The sequence below is a fragment of the Sphaerodactylus townsendi genome, linkage group LG12, assembly GCF_021028975.2.
Source record: "Sphaerodactylus townsendi isolate TG3544 linkage group LG12, MPM_Stown_v2.3, whole genome shotgun sequence".
Classification (NCBI taxonomy): domain Eukaryota; kingdom Metazoa; phylum Chordata; class Lepidosauria; order Squamata; family Sphaerodactylidae; genus Sphaerodactylus; species Sphaerodactylus townsendi.
The window spans coordinates 56,630,670-56,650,656 of NC_059436.1; the positions used below are offsets into that span (position 1 = coordinate 56,630,670).

At 50.5% G+C, this 19,987-nt stretch overlaps 1 protein-coding gene across 1 annotated transcript in view; it reads left to right on the forward strand.

Annotated features, from left to right (window-relative positions):
- The first annotated feature begins 9,041 nt into the window (after positions 1-9,041).
- Positions 9,042-19,987, forward strand: part of STKLD1 (serine/threonine kinase like domain containing 1) — a 91,738-nt gene continuing 80,792 nt past the window's right edge. Inside the window, exons 1-3 of the mRNA XM_048513298.1 lie at positions 9,042-9,062; positions 11,667-11,771; positions 13,417-13,461. Coding sequence (XP_048369255.1) covers positions 11,679-11,771; positions 13,417-13,461 — 138 coding nt within the window. The 5' untranslated portion in view covers positions 9,042-9,062; positions 11,667-11,678. The remainder of the gene's footprint in view (positions 9,063-11,666; positions 11,772-13,416; positions 13,462-19,987) is intronic.

Consider the following 19,987-nt stretch of genomic DNA (forward strand, 5'->3'; position numbering starts at 1 on the left):
AGAATAGAATCTTTATTGGCCAAGTGTGATTGGACACACAAGGAATTTGTCTCCTGTGCATATGCTCTCAGTGTACATAAAAGAAAATACATTTGTCAAGAATCATAAGGTACAGCACTTAATGATTGTCATATAGGTCTAGTAAGCAATCAGGAAACAATCAATAGTAATAAAAACATAAAATGTAAAATCATAAAATAAAATGAAATGTCAGCACAGGCTATAGTCATACAGTCATAATTGGGAGGAGATGGGTAATAGGAATGATGAAAAAAGTAGTGCAGTAATTATATAATAAATATATAATAAATAGTTTGACATTATCGAGGGAATTATTTGTTTAACAGAGTGATGGCATTCGGGAAAAAACTGTTCTTATGTCTAGTTGTCTTGGTGTGCAGTGCTCTGTAGCGACGTTTAGAGGGTAAGAGTTGAAACAGTTTATGGCCAGGATGCAGGGGTCAGTACCACAGCCCTTTTTTTTGACGTGCAGTATACAGGTCCTCAATGGAAGGCAGGTTAGCAGCAATTGTTTTTTCTGCAGTTCTGATTATTCTCTGAAGTCTGTGTCGATCTTGTTGGGTTGCAGAACCAAACCACACAGTTATAGAGGTGCAGATAACAGACTCAATGATTCCTCTGTAGAACTGTATCAGCAGCTCCTTGGGCAGTTTGAGCTTCCTGAGTTGGCGCAGAAAGAACATTCTTTGTTGTGCTTTTTTAATGATATTTTTGATATTAGGTGTCCATTTTAGGTCATGAGATATGATGGAGCCTAGAAATTTAAAGGTCTCTACTGTTGATACTGTGTTGTCTAGTATTGTGAGAGGAGGTAGGATGGGAGGGTTTCTCCTGAAATCTACCACCATTTCTACGGTTTTAAGTGTGTTCAGTTCTAGATTGTTCCAGTGGCACCACGAGGCTAGTTGTTCAACCTCCCGTCTGTATGCGGTTTCATCGTTGTCTCGAATGAGACCAATCACTGTTGTATCATCTGCAAATTTCAGTATTTTAACAGATGGATCATTTGAGATGCAGTCATTGGTATACAGAGAGAAGAGAAGTGGTGAAAGTACACAGCCTTGGGGGGCCCCTGTGCTCATTTTACAGGTGTCTGATGTTTGTGGAGTTCCTTTTGGCCCTGAGAAAAATACCAAATGGTAAATTGTATCTGGTGTCGTATGGATGGAATGATTAATAGCGTAGATAATTATTAGTTATTTTTATTGGAGAGATGGCTACTGAAAAGTGATTAAAAGAAAATATATCTGATCAATTTGCACTTCTTAAAGAGGACAAGTGTACGTCCAAACTTATTATTATTATTATTTATTATATTTATAAACCGCCCTCCCCCGGAGGGTTCAGGGCGGTGAACAAAACATAGAAATAGAGCACACAATAAAGTCAATAATATCAAATTAAATTAATAAACATGATTATTAAATTAATAAATTTAAAAAGAATTTAATAAGCAGAAAGCCATTCAGTGATTAAATGTTTCAATGATGGCGTAGGTGTAAGGAATTCCATAGAAGCAGAAATAAAAGGCTTTTTGGGTGTAAAAGACCGTTTATTCAGACATCCTAGAAAGCTCACGTACACACAGTGGCAGGAATAAGATCTCCCGCCAGAAGCACAGGTTATAACTCTGTCCATCCCATCCCCCCTCCCGGATTCCCATGGGAATGGAGGTCTCATCTCCCTCGCAGAGATAAGGTCTCCGCCAGAGAAGCTGGCCCATCGCCCGGGCTGTGGAATGTAGTCAAGGCCAGGCGGCTGACCCGCTCATCAACACCATTGAATCCTTTACACTCTGCCTCCCTTAAAAAAGACCTCTCCCCCCCAGGTTTGTGCGGAAAACGGCTGTGGAAAGCAGAAATGAGGGCGGGGGCGTCAATATTTTCGGAATAAACCCATTGATTATACCCAGAGGAATACCCCACCCAAGAGACTAAATATTGCAAGCGTTTGCGATTAAAGCGAGAGTCCAGGATGGCGTCAATTTCGTAATGCTTGTGGCCATCAATAATAGTCGGTGGGGGTCTCTCCGGCGGGTCGTGCCAGGCATCGGAAACGGGAGCCTCCTTGAGTAAACTGGAATGGAAGACAGGATGGATATTACTAAGAGAGTTAGGCAAGTCCAATCGGGCAGTGACATCATTAATCACTTTAGTAATCTGAAAAGGTCCCACAAATCTTTTGCCCAGTTTTGAAAATTTATGCACGTCTCTGAGATTTTTGGTAGACAAATACACCCAGGCGCCCACACGCAGAGGGAAATCCGAGCGGTGCTTATCCGCTTGCAGCTTTTGGGAGTCTTTAGCCTGTTGTAATGCAGCCTGGACCATTTTCCACCCCTCGGCCAGAGATGAAATCCACTGCTGAAACTCTGGAGGATCCAATGCTTCCGCAGGTAGTTGCGGTAACGGCGGGAAGGAGCGACCGGACACAATTTCGAAGGGGGTCTTTCGTGTGCTGCTGTGAACCGCGTGATTAGAGGCGTATGCTGCAAACGGAATCGGCTCGCTCCAATTGTCTTGGTGGTAGTTGGTGTAACAACGTAAATACTGCTCTAGGGTTCTGTTCGTTCTCTCTGACTCACCGTCACTTTGAACGTGGTAGGGCGGCAACCGGGCAGGCCCCTAACAACCCTAGAAAAGCTTTCCAGAACTTTGAAATGAATTGGGGGCGGTCGGAGACCACCCTAACGGGGGCGGAGTGTAGACGGTAAAAATGATGAATGAACAGACGCGCTAACTTAGGCGCGGAGGGGATGGAAGCACATGGGATGAAATGGGCTTGTTTAGAAAATACATCCACCACCACCCACAAGACCGTGTTGCCATGACTTTCTGGCAAATCTGTAATAAAATCCATGGAGATGACTTCCCAGGGGCGGAGGCCACCGGGAGAGATGTCAACAGACCATGGGGCTCTCCCGGAACTTTCTTGGCTTTTGCACAAACACAGCAACCTTTAATATACCTCTCAATGTCTTTTCGCTTCGTGCGCCACCACAACTGACGGCTGGCCAAATGCAGAGTTTTTAGAAAGCCAAAATGTCCAGCCGAAGCGGGCATCATGACAGGCCTCGAGAACCTGCTTACGGAGGGGAGGCATCGTACCAACAATCCCCGCCGCCAAACGCCATTCTCCAAACGCAATTGGGAGTCACCTTCCTCCGCCGGAGGCTCGCGCAGCCCCGCCTCCTCGAGTTCCCGTAGGAAAGGAGAGACCAGGCTGGGAATGGGCGGAGGAGTGGATGTCTGAGATCGGGTGACAGCCAGCCCCAATTGGGAGGGGGAGAGGACAGTGTGGAATGTCTCTCGTGAAGGGCAGCTCCACCCTCCTCGGTAGGCGAGCGCATCCGCCAGTTTATTGGTTTTTTCCGGGGAAAAAATGGACCGCGAAAGAGAAACGAGAAAAGAAATCGGCCCAACGAAGTTGCTTCGCGGACATCTTGAGAGGGGTGGAGAGGGCGGCCAAGTTCTTGTGATCCGACCAAACTTGAAAGGGTGTTTAGCCCTCCAGCCAGTGGCGCCAAGTGGAGAGTGCTACTTTGATGGCCGCTGTTTCTTTAACCCCTACCGGCCAGTTGAGTTCCGCCACGGAGAATTTCTTTGATAAATAAGCACACGGAACCAGCCTATCATCTTTATTTCTCTGCAACAGGGCTGCCCCAAGCGCTTTGTCCGAGGCATCCACGTGAACCACAAACGGGAGATCTGGGTCAGGGTGCTTCAGGATAGGTTCGGTAGTAAAAGCAGATTTTAAAAGCTGAAAGGCTGTCTGACATTCTTCAGACCAGGAAAGGGGGGCCCCGGGCTTGGCAGTTTGTGGATCTTTACCCTTAGTGCGTAAGAGGTCTGTGAGTGGGAGAGTCAGTTCAGCGAATTGGGGTATAAAGTCACGATAGAAATTAGCAAAACCTAGAAAAGATTGGAGTTCTTTTCGGCTGGTAGGGGCAGGCCATTGGAGGACTGCATCAATCTTAGCAGGGTCCATTTTTAGGCCCTCGGGCGAGATCCGGTAACCCAAATAGTCAATAGAGGTTTGGTGAAAACAGCATTTGGAAAGTTTGGCAAAGAGGGAGTTGTTGAGCAAACGTTTCAATACTTCCCGAACCAATGCTTCATGCTCCTCCATGGTTTGTGAATAAATTAAAACGTCATCTAAGTATACTACTACACCCTTGTACAATAAATGATGGAGAACTTCGTTGATAAGGGCCATAAAAGCTCCGGGGCCCCCACTTAACCCGAATGGCATTATTAAGTATTCAAACTGTCCAAACTTTGTGTTAAATGCAGTCAAGTGTTCATAGCCTTCAGCAATTCTGACCCTGTAGTAAGCTTCTCTCAAGTCCAACTTAGTAAAGATGCGTCCCTTGCCCAATGCATCTAAAAGATCCTTGATTAATGGCAAAGGGTATTTATTGGACAGGGAGACTGCATTGAGTCCTCGGTAATCTGTGCAGAGCCGTAAAGACCCATCTTTTTTTTTACAAACAATACAGGAGCAGCATGTGTGTGTTTGGTGGCCCGCCGTATGAACCCGCGGGCGAGGTTCTTGTCTAAGAAGGCACGAAGTTCCTTCTCCTCATTGGGACTCATGCGGTAGATTCTACCTTTGGGCAGTTGCGCCCCTGGCTGTATTACGATTTTGCAGTCAGTGTCTCTATGGGGTGGCAACTGATCGCATTCTTGTTCCTGAAATACTCTGGCTAAATCTTGGTAAGCCGGTGGAATGCCGGTAGAATCGGGAGCAATCGCTGATGAAGCCAGGGTGGGGGGTGTGTCAGTAGAAGCCGAGTTTTCCCCCCAATTCATGTGTTCACCGCAGGGAGGGTCAGTGAATTCTAAAATCCTTTCTTTCCAAATGAATTTTGGTTCATGCAACAACAACCATGGCATGCCCAGAACTATGGAGTGTTTGGCCACTGGCGCCAGAATAAAACTAATTTTCTCCCAATGGTCGGCGCAGCGGAGGAGAACCGGCTGCGTTTTGAACTGGGCTGGTCCTTCGCTCCCGAGAGGACTACCGTCCATTTGGGTGAATGGTATGGGCTTGGCCAGGGGGACTTGGTCTAGACCTAGCTCCTCCGCCACCTGGGGCCGCATTAAGCAATGGGAGCAGCCAGAATCCACAAGGGCTGAGGCTATAATACGAGTATGCTTAGCGGGGTTGGCCAGAAACGCTTGGATTGTAATGGGAGCGCTGCCTTCACTCACCGCGTCTGGAGTCGAACCCATGTCCATGGGGACTGAAGAAAGGCAAACAGCTGCTTCCCCCTCCTCTGGGTCGCCTTCGATAGCTGCCTTAGATGAACCTGTTGGGGGCGGCCCGGATTTGCGTGGTGGCTTGGCAGATGGGGGTGCGCGCGGCCGGAGCGGTTGGCTTCTGTTTTTTCGGGCAGTTGGCAGCCAGATGACCTGGGCCTCCGCAGTAAAGACACAATCCCAGTCGGCGACGGCGCTCGGAGGTGGTCTCGGTAGAGGCTGCTGGGCTTGGCTTGGGGGTCGTAGTGGTGGGTTTTAAGCGCATGGAAAATGACCTCCGGCACGCGCCGCATCTAAACGACGCCACCTGGGATCCCAATTCGATCCAATCAGCAATAGTGCGGGGGATCCGAATTAAAACACCGTTTCACACAGCTTGCCGTCAACAGCATCCAAGAAGTATTCACATTTCATGCGGCTCAGGCCACTCAGGAGGGAGTCGGGCAGCCGCCGCATCTAAATTCACGGGCAAATTCTGCAAACGGCGGTTGCCTTGCTGAATAGATTTGATGGTGCGGATAGCTTCGTTTTCAGCACCCGGATCTGGAGGCGAGCCCTTAAGGCTTGGAGGAATGCGGGCACCGTCGCCGGTATCTTCATCTTGCAGGTTCAAAAGAGTCACAAACCAGTCGGGTTGCTGCCCCATCCAGGACTGAGCCAATGTCCCGTATTTTTTCGGCTCAGTCCGGTATAAATCGTCATAGTCCTCCATGTGGGCATCGAGTTGCAAGATGAAGTAGGGAAGTTTGGAAGCGGTCCCATCGAAACGGGCAGGTATTGGAGGTCTGTAATATCCCCTCTCCACGGCCCTTGGCGCCCGCAGGGGCTGTGGTTGCGCAGGTTGAGGCAGCGGTTGCGCAGGGGGGGCCGGAATCGGTGGAGGTACCAACGCCGGTGCCGCTGGCGTTCTGGTGGGAGCCGGTCCTTGGAAGGTAGCAGGACCCAGCAGCGTCGCTCCTCTGGCGCCGGCTGTACCCGTGACAGCGTAGACTCCAACTTGGGTTGTCCTGTTCTGCTGCCTCTTCAGTTCCCTCTCCAAGGCAGCCAGCTCTCTCTCCTTGCAAGTCAATGCGTCCTGGTGCGCATGCAAAGCTGCTTTCTCTCGTTCCAATTTAGCCAGTTCGTCTCGTTGAACAGCTGCAGTAAGTTCACTTTGCGTACGCAAGGCCTGAACGCTATCGCGTTGACGCTGTAAGTCCAGTTTGGAGTGTTCCAGGACTTTATCATGGACGGATAGATTCTGCGTATATTGCCGTTGCAGCGCATCTTTGGCACGGTCCAATTCGAGTTGGACTTCTTTGCGCTGCCGTTCCCGGTCTCTTTGCAGGTTTTCACGCTCTTGCTGCAGCTGTTCTCGTTCCTCTTCCCATAGCTGGCGTTCACGGGCCCATGCTTCTTGGGCATCTCGCAGTCGGCCCACTTCCTCCTCCCAGCTCTCTTTCGATGGGAGAGGGAATAGATCCGGCTGGGAGCGCAGGCTTTCTCCGGACTCCTCTTCATCTGAACGCAGGACGTCGCGCCCACCGGTGGCTCCACGGGGCATCTCAGGTGCAGCCGCTGGTCCGGGATCTGGGGGGTCCGATCGGAAGACGGTACGGATACCCCTCCCAATCCCTGGTATAGTCCCAGTTTCACCGGTGGTCTTCGGACGGGCCCCAGTGCTATGCCACGGTGGATCTTTGGGAGCATCACCAAAATACGAGTCCAGGAATCGTTCAATGGACTCCTGTGTTGCCGCATGAAAAGTGGTCAGGCCCGTCTCCTCCGTGACAGGTTGCATCTGAGGTTTGTAATCCATACCGAAACGTGGTAGATATCCGATCCACAGGCGCTCGATCCATAGACAGCGCCCCAAACGACTCATGTAAGTCCCCATGGTCGTCTTCGCCGTCCCTCGTTCCAACGAGTAAGGGAAGACTTCGTGCTGATCCGATGAGGGGAAAGAGTCACCAGCGAGACCCGCTCCCGCCGGTTCCTCTAAATCCAGAAGGGAGAGCTCGGAGCCCTCTTTGGGGGCTACCGAACCTTCCACAGGAACATTCAACCTCTCCATGCCGAGACACCAGAGGTCCACTGCACTAGGAAGATAGATGAACGATGGATTCCTGCCACAATGTAAGGAATTCCATAGAAGCAGAAATAAAAGGCTTTTGGGTGTAAAAGACCGTTTATTCAGACATCCTAGAAAGCTCACTACACGCAGTGGCAGGAATAAGATCTCCCGCCAGAAGCACAGGTTATAACTCTGTCCATCCCATCCCCCCTCCCGGATTCCCATGGGAACGGAGGTCTCATCTCCCTCGCAGAGATAAGGTCTCCGCCGGAGAAGCTGGCCCATCGCCCGGGCTGTGGAATGTAGTCAAGGCCAGGCGGCTGATCCGCTCATCAACACCATTGAATCCTTTACAGTAGGAGGTCAAGAGCTCATGTATCTAATCTGGAGGAACCGGGTTTGATTCCCCACTCTGCTGCCTGAGCTGTGGAGGCTTATCTGGGGAATTCAGATTAGCCTGTGCACTCCCACACATGCCAGCTGGGTGACCTTGGGCTAGTCACAGCTTCTCAGAGCTCTCTCAGCTCCACCTACCTCACAGGGTGTTTGTTGTGAGGTGGGAAGGGCAAGGAGATTGTAAGCCCCTTTGAGTCTCCTGCAGGAGAGAAAGGGGGGATATAAATCCAAACTCTTCTACTCTTCTTCTTCTTCTTCAGGGCCAGAAGTATTGACAAGATCTGACCCAACCGGGGGTTGACTAGCCCAATGTCCCATAGGGTTATTTTTGCATAAAAATTTTTTGTGCCCAGAGGGTTACTTTCATGTGAGAAAAGCGAAGCGTTTCAGCTGGTGCTAAGTTGATCTTAATAAAGGCATCACACAATTCTGCTCTAGGAATTTGTGTATTAGCGTGTGTAAAACAAAACCTGAAATCCCCTCTTTTCACGAAAAGTTGTTCTTATATGCTGCTTTAAAAAAAAATCCTTTAGGTTGGTCCTAATAAAGTTATGACACAACCTCCGGTTCAGAACTCTTCTGTGAACTGAAAATGATTCCCTACAAATGTTCCCTGAGAGTGCGAAACTCTTTCTGTTAGAGCTTGTGGGAGTCATTTCAGGATTGCCAACTCTGGGTTGAGAAGTTCCTGGATATCTTGGGGGATGGGGGAGAGTTTGGTGAGGGGAGGGCCTATTATGCCATGGAGTCCATCCAGTAAAACAGTTTCCTCCAGGAAAACTGATCTCTGTAGCCCGAAGAGTACGCGTAATTCTTCCTGAGACATCTCCAGGCTCCACCTTGAAGTTGGTAATCCTAAAAGAAAGTACTTTGCACATGTTCAGAGGAGCACAGCCGATAGTGGCAGGCTGCCAGCCAGGGGAGTGGGGGTGGGACGGGAAGGATAACAGACACCTGTAATGATGAATAGGGAAGGTAAAAAGGAGTTACGTTATGTTGGGACTGTGTTGGGGGACCCGATCCTTCAGGAAGGTTTAGCGGGACGGGGGGGGGGGGTTGAGAAGGCGAGGCGGAACCTTAGCGGAAGGCGTTTACTGGAGAGGAAGGGACAAACCGTTTACCGGTTCACCCTCTGGTCGTTGGTCCTCAGCCATGGAGAAATACCGTGGGGAGGAGTTTTAAGAGGGGAGCACAGAGACTTGGAGTCCACCTGTCCGAGTTTACTAAGGACCGAGGGTTGGAGGGGGGGGGGGTGAAGAGGGAAGGGCGGCTGGATGGGGGGGTGGCCTGTGGTTGCAGGCGGGGGCGGGGGGAATGGCCCCCCTGGGGAGGTGAGCCCCCGCCGGAGCAGGAGTGCGCGGGAGCTGCCGCCTCCCTCCCTCCCCCGGTCCCTCCAAGGCGGGAAAGGGGCGAAGCAGAGTCGTTGCCGCTCTGGGGCGGGTCTTTGGGGCGGGGCGGGTTCCCCCAGAGGGTTGGGTGACGATAGGAACTGGAGTGGCACGAAGCCCCCCGGGGCCCTGGGTAGAGGGGCCAACCTCCGGGGGCGGCGGCGGAGGTGTCCCGGACTGACAGCTGCAGAAGTCCGTTGTCGCCCTGGAGAAAGGGACTGCTGGGATTCTAATGACCCCGCTGAGATGATCCCGCCCCCAACCCAGCTCTTCCCAGGCCTCAGTCAAAAATCTCCAGGAATTCACCAGCCCGGAATTGGCAACCCGGGGCCCCCACATGGAATGTAAAGTGTATTGCGGCGTCCTTGTGCAACACACCAGCATGACCTTGAGGGCACTGTGGGTCTCTGGTGGGCAGTTTCAAGGAGATGCTGAACATGGGCAGAGCCTTTCTGACTTCAGGTTGGAACCAGGCCTTTGCGAACTGTTTGCATGTGAGAAGGAGCCCCGGTGGGTTGCATTGCCCCCACCCCGCCCCGAGAAGGCTGGGTAGGAAATGCTGGTCCCTGGAAGGATGGTGGGCTTCAAACTACTCAGCTCACATTCATGGTGGAATGTACTGTCCCATTGCATTTTCCGTTGCCTGCATCCATAGTCGCCTTGGACTTGCTCAGGGTCACCCATTCAAACAATAGCCACGGCCCGTCCTGCCTAGCTTCCAGATCTGATGAGATTGGCCTGGCGAATGGATGCATGTTCCTCTTCTCTCCCCCCCCCCTCCCCAAATGCATGTTAAGGTTTAATTGCCTGAGTAGTTGGGATCATAAACTTCATTTGGGATTGGGACTAACAGAAGCAAGAGGTGTTAATATGTAGTGGTTAAGTGTGGTGCCAGCGTGGTGTAGTGGTTAAGAGCAGGTACTGGAGAGCTGGCTTTGATTCCCCATTCCTCCACATGACCAGCGGACTCTTATCTGATCAACCAGGTTTGTTTCCCCAGAATTGTTGTGGGGAGAGGAAGGAGAGGAGTTTGTAAGCCCCTTTGAGTCTCCTTACAGGAGAGAAAAGGTTGTTGGTGGTAAAAATCTAAACTCTTTTTATGACTATTATTTCAGATTAAGTGAAATCAAATGCAAAAGGCACATCTCTGTTACAAATGGATAGTTGTTTCAACTATCATGGCTTTTCCTAAAGAGAAGGTACAGTTTCAATATGGTCCAGAGAATGTTTATGAGGGTCCTGAGAATTCTGTGAAGAGGGTTTCATCTTCCTTCTTGCAAAACTATTGTCCCCTGGACACCTTAAACCAGTTTAAAACTGTAATGTGGAAATGTTCAATGATGGGGGGCAGGCCAGGGTTGTTAAGAGTCAGCAGGGACCTCCAGGGAAAGATTATCTGGATTCACCTCACACTATTCAGACTTAGTCCAACAAGCTTGGGATCCCAGCCTCCACGTGTGTCCTGGGGATTCCCGGATTTACACCTCATCTCCAGATCCCCTGAATAAAATGGATGCTCTGGCATTGTCCCCCACCTGTCCCTGTCCTCCCCAACCTCCATCTCCAAATCTCCAAGAGTTTCCCAGCCTGCATCTGGCAACCCTACCCACTCTCCATCGTCCACCGGTGGCCAGAAGGGACCCAGCAAACCCTGCAATTAGCGTATGAAAAAATTGGATTCTTTGTCTGGCTCCTTGGACCACTAGATTGACACACACGCACACATGCACACACACGACAACTCCGACGTAGAGGTGTGCTGTGCCAAATAGGAAGAACTGTTGAAAGGTATCTCCCCAGGAAAAATGAGAATGTTGGCAGATTTAATTAGGTTTTATGGGAGGGCAAACTCTGTGGTATTCTACTCTGTTGACGTCCCTCTGAGATTTAGTGTGATCAGGCTAGTCTGGGCTATCCAGATCTTGGTGGGGAATTTAGCTGCATAGATTGCAATCTTTCCCCCAGCTCTGTACTTAATAATTATTATTACTATTCAAGTAGGGAGAGAGGTTTGGAAAAAATTATAATGCTATAGTTTATATTTTTGGTATAAAATATTTTATGTAGATACCTAAAGCACATAGGGTTGGATCCTGCTGTGCTTTCTTTCAGTGCCAGGAAGAAGACCTTGTATCAGCAAAAGGTCCCTTGCATCTAAAGGAAGCACTGCTGTGAGAACAAATCTTTTGGATCCAACCCATAATGTGTCAATGAGGCCTTGTGCCATTCTGATCTATTTGCCTAGCTGGCATTTCATGATGATAACATCTTGATAATTTTTATTCTGGATCAATGGTGTGAACTCACCCATGGTGGTGGAGATATGCGAGTGCAAACTCCCTACTAAATAAAATAGTAAAATCATTTCAGTTATGCAACTTGATACCTGTATTTCCATCGGGGAGACTGCGTGTGAGTAGGTTATTATTTGTCTTGAGGTGGTCACTTGGACTGAGTGGGAACTCTGCTTCTGCCTTTCACGCCCCGCCCCCAAGGTCCTTTTCTCCCTCCTTTCACCTGTTGGCTTATGCATATTCCCATTTGAAGGTGCTGAATGGGATGAGTCCTGGGGCTCTTGGAACGATGCTATTGGTGGAATCAAAAACAGAGCAAGAAAAAAGTGGTGCCAGAAAGAAGTACGTTCTGAAAAAGGTAAGCAAGATGGGCATAGCAAAGAAGCATGATGATGCTTTTTGGTGCATGTGGAAGACCAACACAAGCTGTGCATGTTCTGATAAGTATATGGGCAAAACTTTTAGTGAAGGAAAGGTGTCACAGATATACCCCTGGCTTGCTCAAAGAAACCAAGGAATTATATTTTGCCTCAGACTGCATATTTAAAATCTTTAGGACTCTCACAAAACTGCAGTTCCCATATTTCATGGAGTGTTTTTTAGCCTATTATATGAAAGATCCTAAAATATGTATTTAATAATACTTCAAGACATTTTCCAGGCTTCCAAGTGGCCAACACACATATGCTCAACTGCCAGAATCTTTGTAGCTCTCATACTACCGTGTTTCCCCAAATATAAGTCTTATATTAATTTTTGCTCCCAAAGATGTGCTATGTCTTATTTTCAGGGGATGTCTTATTTTTCTGCTTTCTGTTCGTCGGACATGCTTCCAAACAAAACCTTTGCTATGTCTTACTTTTGGGGGATGCCTTATATTTTGCACTTCAGCAAAACCTCTACTATGTCTTATTTTTAGGGGATGTCTTATATTCGGGGAAACAGGGTAGCAGGAGAGTCTCATGACTTGAACCTTCCCATTGTTGAGCTGAGCTGAAGAGGACTGGCCCACGGTCTCTCTCTCTCTCTCTCTCTCTCTCTCTCTGCAGGACTGCTTCCACAGGGAGACAGCTCTCTGTGAAGCTCTTGTTGCCATTGCAAATGCGGAGGCATTTTCACTGGTGACAGAGCACCCACATCTGCAAGCAAGGTTGCTTTGCTTTTTCCCTGCACTTTTCCCCTTTGGTGGAGTTCAGCTGACTCTTGTTGACAAGGTTGTGAGTCTACAAGTTATACTGGATCCTCCAAAACTGCTGGAGCAGCAAGTTAATTCAGCTTAAAAAAAACAGGCTTTCTTCCAACTTGGAACCTGGAAAAAGACTCCCAACCTTGACTGAGACAATCCAGTGAGATTAAATAAGAAATCCTTTCCCGTTACATTAGATACATTACTGTATGGTTGGTTACATCTTGGTACCTAATCTGCTGTCTCACATGATGTTGTCTATCTTGTGTCTCCTCTCTGGTGTCGTGTCTGCTCAAACAAAGAAACAATATAATTTATAATTTCAGATGTACATGCTCACTAATGTGTAAGCAATGACTGTCATACTGGCCAATAGCTAATCAATAGATCAGGTCATAAACAGTGGCTTCAGCCACTTGTTTACATACAAACAGTTAACCCTTTTATGAGTTGTGACTGACACTTGCACAGTCCCAACATTCTTCACTTCAGATCTGTTCTTAGACTGTTGTTTGGTTCTACAACTCAAACACTACTTTATTGCTACTGAGTGTATTGACTCACTATGGGTTCCAGTGAGAAAGATGTATTATAAATTATATCATTTAATAAATTGAACACATAAATTGAACATAGGTTGTTCTGAGCACTGTAAATACTAGCTGTTGCATTTTTGTGAAATGCATTTTCATGGGTGCAGTTTTATAAATCAAAAGATAGAAAATTTTCATCTGAAGGGACAGATCAGATCAAAGCTCTTGCTAATTTTTGTTTCCTTTTGCTTTGACAAAATGTCTTTGTCTCTTATTATGTACAGGTTGAATGTGCTGATGAAAACCAAGCAAACCAGGCCCTCAGAGAGGTAGTTTCTCTTTATTAACCTTGTATGTCACACCTCTGATCAGGCCTGCTTGTGCAGTAGGGAAGCTGTTGCCACATCAAATCTGTTTATTGGAGTGTGTTGCAGCACTCTCGCTAATGCTGCTATTCTAAGCAGAGTTGACATCCTTTTGAGCCTAATGAATGTAACCCAGCCTAGGATTGCATGATAGCACTACTGCTTGCCTTTCTCTGTTCTTTGTTATGTGAAGAAGAGGGCAAGCAATTTATTAGTACTGGTTTAAATAAATAAATGTTATTTTGTCTATTTGCTGGATTGATGTGTTCCGATTACTGTCTAGCCTCTCTTTTTGTCAATTTGTTTCTCTATAGTTTAATGCAAAATGTACTTAGCATTAACTTTTTTCTGTAATGGCAGTCATATATCCATATATGGCTATCTAGTATAGATGGTAAAAGAATTATCTACAAGTCATGACCAGAGACCATATTCTGTAAATGTGTTCCTTAAAGACTGAAGAACCAATGTGCCTATCAGAATATGTTAAATCCATTCATATTAACAAGAGCAGAAATGAATGAGTGGCTACATCCCTTGTATGTGTCAGGACCATGCCTGTCAGTACCTAGATGTCTTGCTGTGTGGGAATTGCAAATGTTTTCCTGTAAATGCTTTCCTGTTTCCCTCTTCCCTTCCCGGCAACCTCCTGGCGCCAGCTCATCTACAAAGAGGTATGAAAGGTTCCCAGGTTCTTTGAAGCTCTGCAGTGCAAATGTTGTAGAAACTGTAGTGGACATTTGGTGTGGGGTGAAACGGGGGGTGGTGGTGGTGGTGAAGGATATAGGTCCTGGATCTGCGCTCTCTGGCTTTCTATTGTTACTCTACGCATTGCAAGAAATAAACTGCTTTAGGACTTTCCTACGGTCTCTGTTATTTCCACGTTCGAGAGTCTGACATTAAGCAGGATCTCCCAGTTTGACCCGCACTTGGATCCATGGCCGGAAAGGATGGAATGACTAGCGGGTCCCTCACTGGCAAACCTGATGAGGGAACGGGGCTAGTCCCAGAGAAGGACAAGGAGCCCTGCGACCCGGACTCAGGAGATGAGGAGAAGGATGCCTTCATCCCCGACTGACACGATCCTCCCTTGGGTGCCGCGTGAAGCACCAGCGGTGGGGAGAGCATGGGATTGCCCTACTCTTGGGCCTCCTCTCGGCGGCTGTGCTGGGAGGCCAAGGTGGTGGGGTGGCGTGTGTCCACGTGGCTCACGCAGCCCATAGACCAGGACATTTATTCGGAGTGGGACCCGGCGGCGCAAAGTGAGTGGTCGCGGGCCCAGGTCCGGGCAGGGGCGTGGGCCCCTGAGCGAGACGCGGTTACCTGGCGGCGAGAGCGAGATGAGATGCGGCAGGAGATACACTTCCTACGGTGCAACATGGAGCTCCTCTTGGCCCGCGCAGAGGCGGCAGAGCGGGATCGTAAGGAGCCACCGCAGCCTCCGGGGGGAGCAGCCGGTGCCCGCGCCCCCCCAACGATGGGCAGCCAGGGCCACCTGGGCCGCAACCGCTGCAGGCCCTGCAGCGGCGGTGGCGTTTGAAGGCCCGTTTTGACGGGACGATGGAGAAGCTGGCCTATTTCCACATACAGGTCGAGGCGTATATGGAAAAGCACGGTGGTGACTACGAGGATGAGGTCGAGCAGGTACATGAGGTGGTGGCCCTCCTGGAGGGAGCGGCGGCCAGTTGGTACGTGGGACTTACACCTTGGTACGTGGGACTTTACACCTGTACAGCCGGGCACCTGAATTGCGTTCCTTCCCTCACTTCATGTTGGCCCTGCGGCGGCAGTTCGAGGATCCGTTCGAGGAGAAGGCCCGGGTCAGACTGCGGCAGATCCCGCAAGGGTCTCGATCCGTGAGTGAGTTTGTCAGAGTTCCATCTAGCCGGGGTGGTCCAGGACTGGCAGGAGCAGGTGAAGATCCACTTCTTCCGAGAGGGACTTCACCCAGAGTTGGCACAATGGGCCATGGTGACTGCGGAGCCGACCTCCCTGGCGGGGTAGTACACACGGGCGGGCGAAGCGGAGGTCCGTCTACGCAGAGTGCAGCTCCTGAAACAATGGGGCAACCCTCCGCTGGCTTCCCCCGTCGATTGGAGGGCACCTCCCCAGCTCGCGGTGGCAAGGAGGCAAGGGAATCGCTTTATGCCCGCCGCCGGCGGCTCTGCCTGAGTTGCGGCGGTGAGGGGCACAAGGTGGCTGTGTGTCCGAGTAAGAAACCCGACTCTCCGGTGGTCCCCGCCAGCGGTGCAGTGAAGGCTAGGACAACTCTGGGTCTGGGGAAGAAGTCCCTGTTCAAGAAAGGTGCGGGTCTACAAGTGGTGTCGTGTGAGGCGAGTTTGACCTCTGAGGAAGCGGGTGGTCCCAAGTCCAGTGAGGAGTCAGCGGGAAACGACAGTGACCTGGCGTGAAGCGCGCCCGATGCCAGGTCCCTTCGAAGGGCGCGGAACTGCCGGTGAGTGGAACCAGCGGCCCGTTCCTTCTCCCAGTGACTGTCAAACCAGGCTTATGGGACTAGTGTGCAGACGCAGGCTCTTGTTGACTCGGGATACACCCACTGCCTAATGCAGCCGGCCCTTGTAACCCAGTTGGGGTTACAGCGGGTCCCCCTGCGCTGCCCCATCCTGTTCGAGCAGATGGATGGGGGCATATTGGGGGTCGCACCGGCCACGCATCGGACGGAGCCAGTCCTGCTCCAATGCAGGAGGCACTGGGAGGAGCGGCAGTTCATCATCGCGGGCGTGGCCAAATATTCCCTGGTGCTGGGGGTGCCTTGACTGCGTGGCCACGATCCGGATATCTCCTGGTCCTCCAACTCTATTCGATTTGTTGACCCCTCTTGCGGTGACCATATGTCTGGTCCCCCGTTGATGTGGGCGGGGTTCTCCCACAAGTGGCTGGGAGTGCACTGGACGTCTCGGCCATCCCTTGACCCTACCAGGACCTCCGGAGGGTGTTCGAGGAGACAGAGTGCGACAAGCTGCCGCCCTACCGTAAGACTGACTGTAAGATCAAATTACTACCTGGTGCTAAGCTCCCGAAAAGCCGTCTTTACCCCATGAGTCCATTGGAAGCCCAAGCGCTTCAGGAGTTTTTGGACAAAAACTTGAAACAGGGCTTTTTAAAACGGGCTTTATAAAATTGGTGATCAGTGACTTTGCCGCGCCTGTCCTGTTCGTGCGGAAGAAGGATGGCTCCCTACACTTGGGCACTGACTATTGGGGACTGAACGTGGTCTCCGCTCATAACAAATACCCCCTCCCACTGATCAAGGAATTACTGAGTTGTTTAGGCGAGGGCAAGATTTTCACTAAGTTGGACTTGCGGGAAGCCTACTACCGGGTGCGGATCGCCAAGGGCTACGAGCACCTGAAGGCTTTCAACACGAGGCTGGGCCAGTTTGCCTACCATGTCCTCCAGTTCGGGTTATCCGGGGCACCTGGGTCTTTCTTTTGTTTGATAAATGAGGTGCTTCAGGACTTTCTGTTCAAGGGGGTGGTAGTGTATTTGGACGATGTACTAATTTACTCCCAGTCGGAGGAGGAGCACATTGCAACTGTGCGGGCTCCTTGACAATGACCTGTTCGTGAAGCTTTCCAAATGTGACTTTCATAAGGAGCGGCTGGACTTTCTGGGTTACCGGATCTCCAGCCAGGGGTTGGAGATGGACCCGGGTAAGGTTCAAGATGTGTTGCAGTGGCAGGAGCCCCGCACCAGACGTCAGTTGCAGTCGTTCCTGGACTTTGCCAACTTCTACCGGGACTTTATACTGGACTTTGCCCGGCTGGTGCTCCCTCTCACTGATTTGCTACGCATGAAGGAGAAGGGGCCAGTGGCAACGAGGCCTTCGGCTCCGCTGCCGTGGTCGCTGGAATGCGGGGTGGCGTTCCGGGCGCTCAAACGCACCTTCACGTCGGAGCGTCTCTTGTGTCATGGCGACCCCTCCAAGTCCTTTGTTGTACACGTTGACGCTTTGGACAAAGCTATGGACGCGGCCCTGCTGCAGAGAGGGGAGGTTGTATCCCTGCGCCTATCTTCCCCACAAGTTTTCGGGGGCTGAGCGTCACTGGATGGTTGGTGACAAGGAGACGGGAGCGATCAAATGTGCTTTGACTACTTGGCGTCACTGGTTGGAGGGGGCGGCCCTCCCTTTCAAGATCTGGACTGACCCTATGGCTGTGCTCTGTGCCCCGGGGAAGTTGTCCGCCAAGCAACTTCATTGGGCTGACTTCTCCCGTTTCAATTTCCTCCCCGGGAAGGCCAATTGCCTGGCTGATGCCTTGTCTTGGTTGCCAGATCCTTCCCCGGGGGACCCCACTCCGATCAGGACGGTGTTCTCTTCCTCTCAACTGGGGTTGGTGGTTGTCACTCGTAGTCAGGCAGCGCTTCGCTCCAGCCCCCCCGGCCGTTCCCGCCTCACTGGAGGAGGCCCTACAGGGGGCGGGGGCCCTCAAAGTGCCGCGGGATGAAGGTGGTGACCTGCTCGAAAAGCGGGGGGAGTTCTGGTGGAAGGGAGATAGACTCTATGTGCCTCCGGCAGTGCACCTCCTTGCTTTACAGGGCTTCCATGATGTAAAATTGGCAGGTCACTTTGGGTTTATGAAAACGTTGCATTTGGCCCGTAGACAATTTTGGTAGAAAACGTTGAGGGGGGATGTGGAGGCTTATGTGAAAGGTTGCCCTACATGTGTGATGGCCAAGAGGGCGCAAGGAAAGGTGTCCAGTCTTCTCCAGCCCCTGCCGGCGCCCCCCACGCCCTGGAAGGTGATTTCTATGGATTTCATCACCGATCTCCCATCCAGCAGAGGGAAGTCGGTGATCTGGATGGTTGTGGACTTGTTTTCAAAGCAGGCGCACTTTGTCCCTTGTGCCTCGCTGCCAACGGCGAGCAAGTTGGCCCGCTTGTTTGTAACTCACGTCTACCGGCTCCACGCTGCTCCTGATAAGATAGTATCAGACCGTGGCAGACAGTTCATTTTGCAGTTCTGGTGGCACTTTTTGAAGCTGCTGGGCACGGAACAAGCACTTTCCTCAGCATTTCACGCAACGATCAATGGTCAGAGTGAACGCATGAACATGACTCTTGAACAGTATCTACGGCAGGGGTCTGCAACCTGCGGCTCTCCAGATGTTCATGGACTACAATTCCCAGCAGCCCCTGCCAGCATGGCCAATTGGCCATGTAGTCCATGAATTGTAGTCCATGAACATCTGGAGAGCCGCAGGTTGCAGACCCCTGATCTACGGTGTTACATGAATTTCCATCAGGACAATTGGGTTGATCTGCTGCCTTTTGCTGAATTTGCGTATAATAACGCGGTGCATAGCAGCACAGGGAAGACCCCCTTTGAGGTCGTTTTGGGACAATCAGCGAAGCCGTTTCCATTCCTGGGGGAGGTTCATCAGGGGCCCATGGAACTTCAGGAATGGGTGCAGTCCATCCGGCAAGCGTGGGGGCTGATGCAGCAAGCCCTGGAGAAGGCGAAGCAGGGGTACAAGCGGCAGGCTGACAAGAAGCGGCAGCCGTTGACTCTTACGATGGGGGATTGGATGTACTTATCCACCAAGACCTTGCGGGGGCGGCAAGGGTGTAGGAAACTAGGGGGAAAGTACATAGGCCCTTTTCAGGTGCTCAGAGTGATTAATGATGTGACAGCCGAATTACAGTTGCCAAAAAACTTGAAGTTTGTACATCCTGTTTTTCATTGCAGCCTCCTCAAGAAGGCACCTCCCCCGGATGACTGGCACCCTCGACTGGTGGTACCGGTCTCGGTAACAGTGAGGGGGGAGCCTCACCTCAAGGTGGAGGATGTTTTAGACTCTCGGGTGCACTGTGGCCGGCTACAGTATTTGATCGCATGGACTCATTTCCCGGCTGGGGACAACGAGTGGGTCGATTCGGAACATGTTCAAGCCCCTCGCTTAGTGAAGGCGTTTCACCGGGCTTACCCCGATCGCCCAGGAGGTGGGGGGAGGTCTTAAGGGGGGCGGAATGTCAGGACCATGCCTGTCAATGCCTAGATGTCTTGCTGTGTGGGAATTGCAAATGTTTTCCTGTAAATGCTTTCCTGTTTCCCTCTTCCCTTCCCGTCAACCTCCTGGCACCAGCTCATCTACAAAGAGGTGTGAAAGGTTCCCAGGTTCTTTGAAGCTCTGTAGTGCAAATGTTGTAGAAACTGTAGTGGACATTTGGTGTGGGGTGAAACGGGGGAGGGGGGGTTGAAGGATATAGGTCCTGGTTCTGAGCTCTCTAGCTGAGATCCTGCTTTCTATTGTTACTCTATGTGTTGCAAGAAATAAACTGCTTTAGAGCTTTCCTACGGTCTCTGTTATTTCCACGTTCGAGAGTCTGACAGTATGTCCCAAATTAAGCCAATACATACACCTGCTTCTCAAGTAGGCAGCCGCTGACCCCTGTATTTTATTGTAATTCAGATTCCCGGGCAATTTTAAAATGGGCTTCTCTGCATGGAAGAACTGAGTTGCAGTG